This window comes from Helicoverpa armigera, chromosome 27, assembly GCF_030705265.1.
Source record: "Helicoverpa armigera isolate CAAS_96S chromosome 27, ASM3070526v1, whole genome shotgun sequence".
NCBI classification, from domain to species: Eukaryota; Metazoa; Arthropoda; class Insecta; order Lepidoptera; family Noctuidae; genus Helicoverpa; species Helicoverpa armigera.
Genome location: NC_087146.1, coordinates 7362253 through 7376649, shown reverse-complemented (window position 1 = coordinate 7376649; position 14397 = coordinate 7362253). Strand labels below are relative to the sequence as shown.

General features: G+C 35.5%; 1 protein-coding gene across 1 annotated transcript in view; it reads right to left on the bottom strand.

The window, feature by feature from the left end:
- Positions 1–7228, bottom strand: part of LOC110384631 (uncharacterized) — a 46350-nt gene extending 39122 nt beyond the window's left edge. The window contains 2 exon segments of the mRNA XM_064042220.1: positions 1101–1310; positions 7149–7228. Coding sequence (XP_063898290.1) covers positions 1101–1249 — 149 coding nt within the window. The 5' untranslated portion in view covers positions 1250–1310; positions 7149–7228.
- Positions 7229–14397: the final 7169 nt, after the last annotated feature.

The following is a 14397-nucleotide window of genomic DNA, read 5'->3' as shown; positions in this document are numbered from 1 at the left end:
AAATTATCGATTAGCGCACAAAGTTTATCTTATCTGCTAATCGTACTTTTAGTCGTAAATGTATACGGGTTGCCCAAGAACAGAATGGTTGGCGCTCACTTCGTGAGGCCTATGTTCAGAAGTGGACGACAATACTGGATATGATGATGTGTACTTATATTACTCAGCGTCATTTGGTTAGATTGGAAGCCGACCCCAACATAGTTTGGGAAAAGGCTCGGGAGATGAGACTTGTTTCTGCAGTTTTGGTCGCATCCCGAGGCAACCTTACGCATCTGGAAAATAGCCTATACCTATAGCTTTTCACACCTATCTAGTAGATTTTCCCGAGATTATCGCGTTTAAACAAACTCTTCAGCTATGTAAGTAAATAATAGTTATAGATCGATATTCTATTATCTCAGTAATCACTTAAAAGTTCAATGGTTTGTTGTATTTGTTATCAGACAGTTTATTGATAAGGCTACGTCTTTTCCTGTGTGTTGCAATAGTAAATATTACCAATACCTACTTACTTACAAACGTATCGAAAACGGCTTTCTTAGAAATATCGTAGTTTAAAGAAACTTGAACTTTAGGGTTTTCCGTGAAAAGTATGTAGATTCATTCGTCGTCGATCTACAGTCAAACTCCATCTTAATCCTACTTAATAAATCTAAAAATGCTTAAACTCAGAAAGTAAATCAACTTTACTCTAAGTTTCATCAAAATATATCGTATAAATAGATTCACAGTTTCGTAAGAAGACATGCATCATGCTTTTAATATTAATTCCTCCAAATATACAATAGTTAGTTAAAAACACACATGAAAATATTATTTCAGTAAATGTCAAAAGTTTCACAATTACCGACAAAATACCGCCAAAATTAGCCAACATGGATGCCACAGAGGTTAAAAAGAAAACACACACAGACCATTCATTTTAATCTTTATTTATGTTATACAAGCGTTTATTACCAGTTTCACCACTTCCGGATAAGTTTATTTAAACTTATAATCAGCAATATTTGCGTTTGTATTATCTGGTTATAATTCCTATCGAGAAAGGGTGAAATAGGTTGTCACACAGGATCTTTTGTCAATGATAAAGTAAGTACCTTCTTATCCACCTGAAGAAGCGATTCCCCTTTCTTTCCACTATTCTTCTTCTTCTTCCCCATTCTTCCTTAAAATTATCATACGTCACAAACACTTTTATACACTGTCTTTTACAAAGAGTATTTATATCACTCAAAGTTCTGAGCATAGACCACCAGTCTCACTTATCGCGACGACCGTTTCTGACCGATACAGGACTCTAATAGGCTCTTAAAATCAAAAATACAAGATTATCCACTAAAATTAGTACTTTAATACCAAACACAGTTAATAACATAAGCGTTTATTTACAAAAAGGTCGGTTATTCAAACATATTTACCAATATGGCGGACGTGAATCTATGAATTAAATTGAAAGTTAAGAAGTGCGCGTTGGCTCGACTGAGCGCATACTGGCTCGTGCCGTGGACGAAATTAGACGTAAAAAACTATAGATGCACATCTCGAGAAATGCAGCGTTGATTTTATTTTGGTACATGCATGTCTTAAGGAGAGATTATTACGATTCCTGTAGACAGTTGCCCTTTCAGTGACTCACGAAGAGTCCACAGTTGATATTGATATACTCGTATACTATAAGGATACTAAGGATGTTTTGAAAATTACTAAGTACTTGTGTATGTTCTGTTTACGAATTTCATTAATGTAGGAATTAAGATAATATCTACTTTGATTGGGAAATAAGTAATTCGAAAGTAAGTAGTCTGAAAAGTTTTTCATAATTTGTCAGTGGGTGCAAATTCTTATTAAAAATCAAAACTAGAATAAACATTCTACAAAAAGAAAAACCTATGACGAGTTTCACATACATTATTTCAGTAGTTAGGTAGCAAAGTATCATATCGTCGCGATTACAATACGACTCAAACTCAACTAAGGTAGGACTTCTAGACTTTTGAACTTATCTACACCCGTATCCTGTAGAATAATCTCCAAAACAAAAATACCGACTGAAATATTATTATATTTAGATTGCAAGCGAGTACTGAGTCACAGAATCTATATGTGGAAGAGTCAACATTTGATGTCGAGAACTGATGATAGTTCTAATGCAAATAAGTGAGTTGAATTCACACAGCAAAGAGTTTTTTATAAGATGTATTTTGTCTATGATTCCAAGGACTAGTAAAATGTATATGAATCATAGATTTGAAATAGGTTTGAGGTTAATAATGGGATATTTGTAGAAACTGAAGTTTATGTATGATTTTGTAAACGTTTTCAATGGTATATTAACTAATTATTAAAGAGTTATTTAACCACTACGCGTCCCTTTATTTAATTAAGTGTATTTAGTCATAAGAAAAATAAATAAGAGTTTTCAGATACCTAATGTTTTATACTGATGACAAAATTAAGCTTCCATTTAGCAATTATATTTAAAACAAAATAAAAATTCCATCAGCGAAATGCGAAGCACGAATTTACAAAAACGAAGAGAAAAAATACTCCATCTCTATAGAAACGTTTTGGGATGCTTCCAACTGTCAGTTTGCTCTGATGCAGTAAGGAAGTAACGAAAAACAGACATTGGTGTCACAGCCATCGTTGGCTGAATAAGGATAACCCTTGCCAATATTGAGTGAAAACGTCAAATGTTGGCGCCAAAATCTGAAGTTAATTGGGTAGTTGAGATGACAATTTTAGGTCATAAATATATTTTCGCTAGAAATGCTCTGAAAATGTGACGCATTTTGCATGAGTTTTCTAAATATATTTGGTTGGAAAATTAATAATATATAATTTCTTAAGTTAAAGCATATGTTGCTAGAGCTATGTAAAATCGTAAGGGCATCAAAGACTATTGCAAATAGGTATATGAATATGATAAGGAATCTTTTCTTGTTCCATGATAGGAACTGTAGGTAATAGTTACAAATTTTTGCAATTATTAATTAATTTTATTCTATTTTATTTGTGACAAAATATTTAAAATCACCGAAATTTGGTAAGGACTTTTGAGATAAGTATGGTTAATCACATCCCCAAAACAAACCTCTTTTTAATTCTCTTGTCACGGCCTCCATTTTCGCCTAACATAAACGTCAAAAGCACCATATTTGCAGTTTTAAACACAAAATAATGTCACAGTTACGTCGCTATGATGCAACGAAGCTTGGGCCCCGTCCAACTCTTCGATAAGAATGAGGAAACGACTGAAATAGCGTCATTGGCTGCTACGGATTATACCAAAGACTCTTCTATTTGTTAATACTAACATGACTTGTGGACGTGTCATAATGTGTCAGATTTGACAGATGCGTTGCGAAATATATATGTATATTATTTTTTGTTTCTTGCTTAAAGCAGGATAGTTTTGGTCGTTTAGTCTTTGTAGGATGTTTCAAGAAGCTGTGAATGTGAAAGTAAAGCCACTGTCTGTACTTAGGTATATGTAGATAGAGTCACGGATTTTGGAAAGACCGAACACTGCAAACACTGAAGCCTACCCGCTGGGTCTCGGAGAACTACTTACTCGCTAAAATTGCTGCAAGAGGGCAATAGGGACATGAGCGGCTGAGGGCTGAAAAGCCTTGCTGTAGTATTATCTTAAATCACGCGCTTTTTTCTAAGTTATTATTACTAAAAAGCTCTACTTATTTGTAGTAGGTACCTAAAATAAAGCTTTAAACTTTTATGAGTATTACGCCATTTATTAAATATTTTTGGTTGGTCTCCAGTCATACCATAAGATTCTTGGTAAGTACATTTTTTCCAGAAGTTACGTGTTAACGACGTTACCCACGTACGTATGAGAAAGCAATTTAGATAGAACACTTAAGTATGAAGGCTGAAGTTTCGATAACCCATAGAGGATTCCGTAAAGATAAGGTAGGGTAGGGTGGTAGCCAATGAACCGCGTGTACACTATGAACCATAGTACCTACCGGCCATACCTAACGTTGCTAGCTCGCGCAAAAATATGTCGAGACTCCCTTGCCACGTCAAGAAGTTTGGTCTATTCGCCGTGGGTCTGTCGCGATATACTCACCTGTGAGCCGCGTCTTAGTCTTCTACTCAAGCAAAACGACAAAAAGGTGAGTTTCTTTTATTGTTACTTTAATAATCTAACTCTTACTTAACTATGTGTGAATCGTATGTGTAATGTAGATCATTAGGCTTATCTGAGACTATTTTTGGAATTAATTCTCAACGGTTTTGTATAAAACATGACCTAACATTTCCTAAGAGGTGGGTACGCTGTGAGCCATTTATCCTGGGTAAGCAATGAACCACGGTTCATTGTGTATTGTGTACCACATCTTAGTGCTTTGTATGATATATGATGAGGTGGGAAGTATTAATAGACAGTTAACCTCTAAGTGTTAATGTGAGTACCTATAATTAATTACCATTATTCGTCTATTTCAGCATGGGGCGAAACACGGTAGGGAGGAAAGCACGTAAAAGAGTATCACACCGCGGAAGCTTCACAAAGAAGTATAGAAAAACAGTTGTCGGGATTAAGCATTCGAAAAGCAGCAAAACTGCAACCTTCTCTATCCAGTATTGCGACCGACGGCGACGAAGTGTTTGTGCGAAGATATGTCACAAACAAAGTACAGGAACAATCCGTCTTGTAGACTAGAGCCCCATTATGATGCAAGTAAATTTACTGCCCAACATGAAGACAGCATAAAGAAATATTGATTGTTACAATTTGTGATTTGGACAATAAAAACATAAGTGTGAATGTGATAAAACACGTCGACTTTATAATGCTAAGAGCATTTTAATTAATATAAATATACAAGTACAAAATGTTTTTCTTTTTCCCGGAAAGAGTGTGTGCGTAACTTTTAAGATGTTCATAATTATTGTTAAAAATTAAGTTTTAAGGCTGATTTGTTGGTTCTTATACGTATGTATAACCGGAAACTTAATAATTATAAAAGTTATAAATAGTGTATTTATTTTCTTTAAAACGAATAATAATGTTTTTTATATTACCGTGATTCATTGTGTACCACATGGTTCATTTAGTACCACCCCGGTTCTTTGTGTACCCTAGGAGTACGCTATGAACCATTTCTCATGTTTTAAAAACATGTATAAATTAGGCAACAGCAAATGTTTTCCACTTATTTCAACACAATTTGGCAGCTTATTAAATAACCTATCATTTGAGACAAAAATATTTTCTTAGACTGTAAAACGAGCGCGCTAGAGATCTCCAAACTTTTGGTGGTTCAATGGCTACCACCCTACCCTACCCTTTGACCAATCAACTTAATGGATTCCCGATAAAGTAACTTGGGTATATGCTTTTAGGAATTGGTGGCTTTCTTAATGGCGTCGCTAATTACCAGAAAGGGGTCAAGAAACTATGCCTCTGGATTAATTTGACACGATTTTAGGCTATTCTATTCATTGGTGAATTTTGTCCGGTAGTTTTGAGTTTATCCATTAAAAACAAGAGAATATGGTAGAAAATGTAGTACATATAACATTTGTTGTGTCTTATTAGGTCATCACCCTCCGAGCCTTTTTCCCAATTATGTTGGGGTCGGCTTCCAGTCTTACCGGATGTAGCTCAGTACCAGTGTTTTACAAGGAGCGATTGCCTTATCTGACCCCTCAAGCCAGTTACCCGGGCAACCCAATACTCCTTGGTTAGATTGGTGTCAGACTTACTGGCTTCTGAATACCCGTAATGACTTTTGTATGTCTTATTAGGTAGGTAACTCTCTAGCTAGAGCACCTTTAAGTTTATTTATTTATTTCGAGAATACCAACAGCAAAGTCCTTTGATCTTAACAGAACTTAATGTCACAGCTAAGCATGGCCGTTGCTAACTTCTTTAGTCATGCAACAACTGTGGTTTTAAAATAAGCTCAAGAGTAGGTACCACACTGCAGACTTTTAGTCGGCCGATACTTAGTTCATCATCATCATTCTCCGAGCCTTTTTCCAACTATGTTGGGGTCGGCTTCCAGTCTAACCGGGCTCATAAATTCGTATAAAGATGAATGGTAGTACGGACATTCGATGAATGGTAATCGTGGTGGCCTAGTGGGTAAAGAGCCTCCTCTCAAGTATTCCAGGTCAGGCAAGTACCAATGCAACTTTTCTAAGTTTGTATGTATGTACTTTCTAAGTAGGTATATCTTGGACACCAATGACTGTGTTTCGGATGGCACGTTAAACTGTAGGTCCCGGCTGTCATTGAACATCCTTGGCAATCGTTACGGGTAGTCAGAAGCCAGAAAGTCTGATGCCAGTCTAACCATTCAGCCGTTTAAAGCCATCGGGTCAACTGTCGGCCAACTGTTTAGTCTCTACAGTGAGTACTCTTCTAAATAAATAGAAAGGAGCCATTCCGGGTAAATGTCAAAGAAATACACGACCAATTTAGAGACCCTTCACTCCAAGTATCTTTGAAGAGTTAAGATGTCATAGTATAATAGTCTTTGGTCACAATTTCGCGCGCAGACATGACATGCGTTCCTTTTGAAACGCTTTTAGTAGCTTTTACTATTTTTGTGCTTTTCGTTCATTCAGTTTTAGAGCTGTATTGTAGAAAGTAATGGGCTTTGAGCTTAAGCTTAAGAGGTGAAGTTATTTTGAAACCAATAGGTTTCGCGCAAAATTGTAGGTTTCATTGTTTACAAACAAAATGTCGACATCAAGTCTTATTGTATGAGAGAACTTTGTGGAATCAAAATATAAATGAATGCAACTACAAGGACAACTATCACATATTGTAAAATACACGCTTTGGAAAATCTACGTATTTTTGTAGTTAATTTATCGTTTAAAGCGGTAATTTATTTACAGATCTCTGCACACATCTAAGAATATACACCTACTTATAGTTTCAACATCAAGGACAAAGAGCACATTTTGATTTACCTCACATTAGTGCTCATTTCACTAGCTACCTAAATAAACATTGCCAAAATCACAACATAAACAAAACACTGCGAAACACTACTTCTTCCACAAACCATAGACTACAAAAAAACCGTAAACCGCGCCAAAAATAGCACTCGCACCGCACTATAAATATGGCGGCGTAAAAATTTTGAATTAAGAATCCAGATAACCGTAATTTGGCCGAGCACTTGCAAGAGTCCTGCAACGTCAGTCGATCACAAGAAGTCAGCGGCAACTGACCTGTGGGATGTTAGAAAATACATGCTTTTCGGGGAAGTCATATGTTTAATTATAGTACGCTATGAATGTTTGATACAGTATGCGCGCGGTTCGGGGATAAAATCTGATTTATGGAAGCAGTTCCAAATATAACGAAGAAAATGTTTGGGCAGTTAATTTTAGGATTTTTTCTTTGTTTTGTCAAAGAAATGTTCGGAATGATCTGTGAATAGGAGCATGGCGTGGTATCTTGCAGTTTTAGTCGCTTTCTTGGGAAACTGCATGGCCCGGCCTGCTCTATATACATATAATTTAAGTAACATAATTCATTATATTGGGTAAGATTTTAATAATTCAGAGTTGAGAAGTTGACTTTCAAAGAGAGTTTTCACCAATCTCGTCGTAAATTGACAGATGAAGAACGTTATACTGAAAAAGCTCGCTTTTGCTAAATCACTTGTTTGAAACAAACAATTTTCCAAGAACTTAATAGGGCAGAGTTTCCAAAATGTATTCAAGATTTCCTGAATACACCATAACACTATAAAACAATAGCAGAAAATAACCTTAGAATCTGCAACATCCGCCAGTCATTTAAAATTCAACCGTCAAGAGTTCTGACTTCCGATTTATGGCTTCTGAGTGGCAGTGACTAATGTTCAATTGTTTTCAAGGAACCTTGCCTGGTAAGTGAATTTTGTGTTGAAGGTTAACGCATCTCAAGATTGAATAATTGCTGGGTATCGCAAAAACATGTTGTGGATACGAGGCAGATTTTGTTGTTTGTGAGGCAAGATACTTGTTAAGTTATTTGTGAGGTTTTCCAGTGATAGAAAAGAAAGCACTATAATTATTCCGAGTTCTACGACACACATCTGCCTAGCCTTTTCCCGGCTACATATTTTATGTTGGGATCGGCTTCCAGTCTTATGAGATGCAGCTGAGTACCAGTGTTTTACAAGGAGCGACTGACTATCTGACCTCCTCAACCCAGTTATCCGAGGACCCCAGTATCTCTAGGTGAGAAAAAGTCTTAACAGGTAATGATCGTAATTTTAAATATACTGCATTAATTCAATATGTCGTCGCCACTTTCCGCAGATTTTGGCAATGGCTGCTAAATAAACGTACACAGTCCGTTTTAGTGTGCCAGACTTTCTTGTATTTGTTTAGTCGCAAAGCTAACTTACAATACGCAGATTTTAGAAAAGAGAAGACAAATACGGATTTTACAAGTATTTCAGAAAAGGGTAAACAGATTTCTATCTTGTATGTTTTGAGAAATAACGCACTTTTCTCCTAAACCGCGAAATTTCGTGGATGGCGCGATCCTTCAGTTTTAAAGTAAAGTAAATAAACAGATAGGTACTCTGTTTTTGACCATTCAGTTATTGTTATTCTAGTTTTAGACATACTTATTAACAGCTTTTTCAAATACATAATAACTAATTCTGCTCAGTCACTTACCAAAATCTTTGATGGCCAAAGGCATTATCACAATAACATGTTCAAAATTACGAAAAGCTCCGAACGAGAGAATACCGACAGTAACGACTAGCAATTTTTACTATTAATTCTCACAAATGGTGCGTTTTGGTTCTTAATAATCTGGATTAAGTTGACATGATAAGAAAGCACGTGAAATCGTGACGACGAGCTAACGACAAATCGTACAGTCTAAACCGCAACGACTGCCAAGAGCACTGTTTTACTATACCTACGTACTTTTATATGTATACAGTATACAGTTGAAATTGGTCCAAGGTCAGGTGTACATATGGGAATTATATTGGAGCTTGAAAACGAAACTAATGAGTAATCCTCACCTTTTGACGTCATGCAATAATATTATTAGTTTAAATTGTTAGAAACTTTTGAAGTTAGACGCTTTTGTTTATTTAGGTTTCTTGAGTGTGGATTGAAACATTTTTGATATGGATGGGTGTTGCCTACACTTTGAATTATTTTTGTGTGTACATTGTGAAGTGTCCCACTGCTGGGCAAAGGCCTCCACATTTTGTTTCCGCACCTCTCGATCTTTTGAGACCTCTCACCAAATGAATTAACATAATTCCATCTAATACGTCATCATAACACACCCCAAAATGCTTAAGATAAAAACCGGTGTTTACCGAAAGAATAGTCTTCACACATCGATCTCTCTATCTGCTTTACACATCAATGTTTCATCCAAAAGTACGCTTATTATATTAGTAGTTTTCGGGGAGTATATAAATCTTCATAGGAGGAACCTTACTGAAAATAATGAAATATAGGTATATTTTTTCATAATAATCGTGTCTGAATGTTATGTATTCTTTGATGGCTTCCCGGTAATTATAGTACATACTTACTTCATATAAACAGTAAACTGTCGAGAAATGGTTACCTTCTTTCTACAAAGAAACAGTAAGTTCAATGTCTCATACAACATAGATATCACGTTACACTTACACTTGACCAAATGTTTCTCGTCTCTGCTTGGGCGCTATTTTCTACTACATATTACTTTTGTGAACTGATGTCAAAACGAGCGTTAAATTCGAAATTATTACACTTACTAACATTTATAAGGTCTTTTATTAGATGAGGTATTAATTAAAATAAAATGATAAATATTTTACGAACTTTATGTAATGTGACTTAATATTAAGCCAATTATCAAAAATATGATTGACCTATCAAAATGTTGTAAGGAATCTTGATTAAATAAGAAACATTCTCATTGAAACGTTCTCTCGCTGTGGGGCATATTGGGCTGACATAGTGTAGTCTCAATATTTACATGTCATGACACGAAAGAAGAAACATTCGATATTGACCAAAAATGAAACGTTTCCTATTTGAAATTCGAACAAAATATAGGTAAGCTTCCTTCATCAAAAATAATAAAAGACTAATCTAAAATTCAAAATTAGAATCAGCAGCTCCTAACGTCGAATAACGTCCGATGTTTATTGTCTACGGCTAGACTTGCACCATGCAGGTTGATTCGCGTTTGCAGTGCATCGCTGGCTATCCGCCAAAACGGGTGCGACGACCCCCTTCGTTCATTTCTTATTTCTTTTTCACGTCTGAGAATTTCAGATAGACATGTAATAGGTGGGTAAGTTTATAAATATTTAGCTTTAAATCTGTCTTGATGTATGATGATTGCAGTTTTCTGTTTACAGGAAGTTTTGTTAGGTACGAGTATTTTTGGAATGAAATTAGAAAGCAGATTTAGGCGATATTGGGTAATGGAAAGGAAAATAAACATATTCTTTCCGTGCGTCGATTAATTGAGTCTGATTTCTGCATAATTATTATTATGTGTTAAAACTTAAGCCTGCAAGTCACCAACACAGTTGGGAAAAGGCTAGACAGATGATTAATGCCAAAACCTAGTCTAAATACATCGATGTATTGGTGATACATCCGAATAGGAAGCTTTGTGTTGATCTGGAATTGCTCTCGCTTGGAATTCGTTTTTATAATAAGAAATACAGATCAGAAACTGTATAGACAAGCCAATTATATGCTGTCAGCGCCTTAAGGGAAATATGACAACAACTGTCAACTGCACCAAAAATGACAAATCGGCCTTCATAGAGGATTAACTTCCTAACTAAAGAGGTTGTATGTATCAAGAGTTCCAATTTCTACATGAATAGCTTAAACTGCGTAATAGAAGCCTGTTTCGGAGGCTTCTGGCAACCATCCGGTAGTCTATTGGCACAGTAACTGATTATTCTATAGCCTACATACGTGAGCCAAGATCTAGTTAATTTCTTCGTCTTTTATAGGCTTTTAAAGTGATTTTATGATGTGAGAGGCCTTCCTATTTCTTTTTATGCAATATTCAAATATTATAAAGACCTATTATTTGTTACTCCAGTAACAGCAAGCTATAAAAGGGTACTTTAGAAGAAGAGAATATAAATTTTCATATGACAAAGGTTTTCAAAAACTCTAACTGAGAGTTAGAATGAGGATTTGACGAGTAAATACTCGGGACAAGCCCTAGTTTTTGGGGAAGTTTTACGTTCAGCAGTGGACGGCAATTGGCTGATATGTTCATGATGATTTTAGGTAATTCAGAAGCATCTACTCTATAATAGAAAGCATATAAAATAGACTAGACTACGCTCATATAAAAATCGGTACCTACAAAACTGTGTAATGCAAACATGTCAACTGCCTCAGGTTATGTATCGCAAGTTTCCGTAAAAACAATAAAACATATAATTTTGTCGCGCCACAATGCCAGGAAGCTACGGTCGGGAGGTCTGTACCGGAGCGAGGAGACAGACAAACGTATCAGACTATCAGCTGATCGAATGGTTTTAAAATAATGGTAACATGTATGTATGTAGGTAAGTAATTAGTGGTGTGCTTTATGTTTACGGTTTTGTATTATAGGTTGTAATGATTTGTTGGGGATTGTTTCATTCTTGTTTTGCGACACCGTAAGTAAGAGTAGGTAATAGTCAATGTAAGTATGCAAGTTGGCAAAGAGAAGAATAATGATTGCAATGGACAATTCAACTGTTGTAATCCTGGCTTAAAGTAGAAGTAGTAGGTAAAGGTTCTACAGATTGTTTTATGTTTTATTAATAGGGAAATGCAGTTTTACACTGACTGAGTCAATATTTTTAACATTTTCATATATCGACACATTCCCTTTGGTTGTAAATAAGCTCCGATACAGAGAAAACATAACATTAAGTCCGATATCGGTCAGAAACATAACACTATCACATGCCTACACTACATTAAACGTCACGTCACTCCAAACTAATTACAATACAATATCACACAAAATCAATTGTCACGGTCTAAACAAAAATACATTAACAACACAGCATTTTACCCAAAAACTAGTTCAAAAGTACGATAAACTTTCACAAATAAAACCTTCATTAACAAAACTCTTTGGTCTAAAATTAAAACCGATATTTTTAAAATTCTAACGCACGGTTCGCGTGTCCCATTTCGCGCCACTCACTGCACGAAAATATGGCGGGAAACGATGACAAACTTAAATGGTAATGTGATAAATGGCTTCAATTAGGATTCACGTTGTGTTCTCGTCCAAATAAGAGGTTGGACGTCGGAAGAATTTATGAAGCGCCGTCGGAAACGGGTCAATGGATAAATAATTGAATTGTCGATTATGGCACCTACAGTTCACTGGCGGACGGTGCTTTAGTAACAACCGAACTTAGTAGGTAAGTACTTATTTAGTATTTCTTGACTAAAACCTTCATGCATGGGTACTACACTTATTCATGGGTACACACAGTATGCCAATTCTTTGGACTACTTAAGTAACAATATGTCTAATTAAGAGTAAGAATTTTTGAAAGCTCTAAAATTACCTATTGAGGAGCAAATTCAACAAAATGGAGAACTGGAGCGAAGTTGTCAATAGCCAGGTCAAACATGTTAGACCCCGTATTTATTCCTCAAATAGGTGTTAACTGATGATTGAATCCTCGGCCTATAATTAAGAAGGTTACTGGTTCTCTATTTAATATCAAATATGGTTATTCCGGCCCAGTCATTTCAATAAATCCACAATTTAACAGCCCAGTGCAAGAGCAAAGACAAAAAATCTTGTCTCAACAGCACATTTGTCCCAGGAAATCATTCATTCGGTCTCCTCACTAATAAAGTCGTCAACTTAGTTGTCTCTCAGTCGTAAATAAACAGCACAGCGGTTCATACATCAATGTCTAAGATTAATTGATTTTTGAAATGTCCTCGTGTCGGAATGTTAAGTATTTATCTAAATATAGGTAAGGTAATGAGATTTACCCAGAATCGTCTTTGTTTTCGAAACTGCGGCAAAGCTTTATTTGGCAAATAAGTACCTAGGTGCTTAAATAAAACTGACTAATATTTAAAATGTGAAAATGAGAACTTTCAAATCAAAACTCAGCAGTGACTTATAAAAAGAGCCTAGCTAGTCTAATGAAACAATATATGGGTAAATACATACCTGCATTCCTGCTTATCATAGAAATACAAAGGTAGGGTAAATACGCCAAATGTCGGCCCCTTAGCGATTTTCTGATTGCGGTTCGCTATAGTACCGTCAGTTTCCAACGAAAGATAGTTTCTGATGCGGTTTTGGATAGTTTGATTAATCTATGTCATGTTTATAGGCATAAGATTGATATTTCTACGAAAAGAAAAAAGTAATAAGGCTTAGATGCGTCGAGAACAGAAAAACCCTAAAGTCGGCCATTCACGGCCCAAGGTCGGTCGCGTTTTTTCCAAATGTCGGCCGGGTATACGCTGTTTTAAATTAAGGCAGTGACAAATATTATTAACATGATTTATTTTAGCAGAATTATAATATAATACTAAGTATACATTTGTAATTGTATTTGTTTAATTTATAGCAAAATGTTTTTGTTTCCCTAAACAAAAAGTCGTTTTCACGACCAACCATTTATATTTTTTAAGCTAATAAGAACGGTTTAATAGATAGCAAGTCCCAAACTATAAAGCTACCATAAACATGCCTACAAAACTGTCAACTCCTACATTTAAACTTAACTCCTTTACGATATAATGAATTCTAATAAATAAATTATTTCATTTTGAGAAAATGAAAAATATAAAAGTATTTTTCATCAGCCTGTATAGTGGCGCTTGAATATAGAGGCTGGTCGACATTACGATTATTTACGATTCTAATGTCGGCCCCTATTTCTTGTACCTTATTTCTCGAGATTCAACTAATATCACCCCGGCCGTTATTTGGCTATTAAACGTAAAATAGATCTATTTTCCTATAAGCTTTGCAAATTCTCTTGTTAAGCCAACGGAATTAGTACAATAGGAATTTATAAAATAGACTGCATTTGCTTTAAGTCGGCCACGGCCGAGACTCGGTTTAAGTCAAAACTGTTGTCCTAATGGCGGCCTCCTATTTTTCCTTGAAAAATATACTCAAAACTATCTTAAAATATAGTAAAATAACCCATTAGTGATAATCAAGCTTAAAACAAAATAAATAAATGTTTTATCGTTCTAATATCAATCCCCAAAATGTGAGTATTCACTTCGAGTAAGCTACTTTACGTGCGAATTTGATGTTTCAACGGCGCAATCGCTACTGACGCTCAGTATGAGAAGAGTAAGTGACAGAATCGGATAGTAACGATTTGTACGTATAGAGTATAAACCAAGGTTGCAATTCGAGGAGCA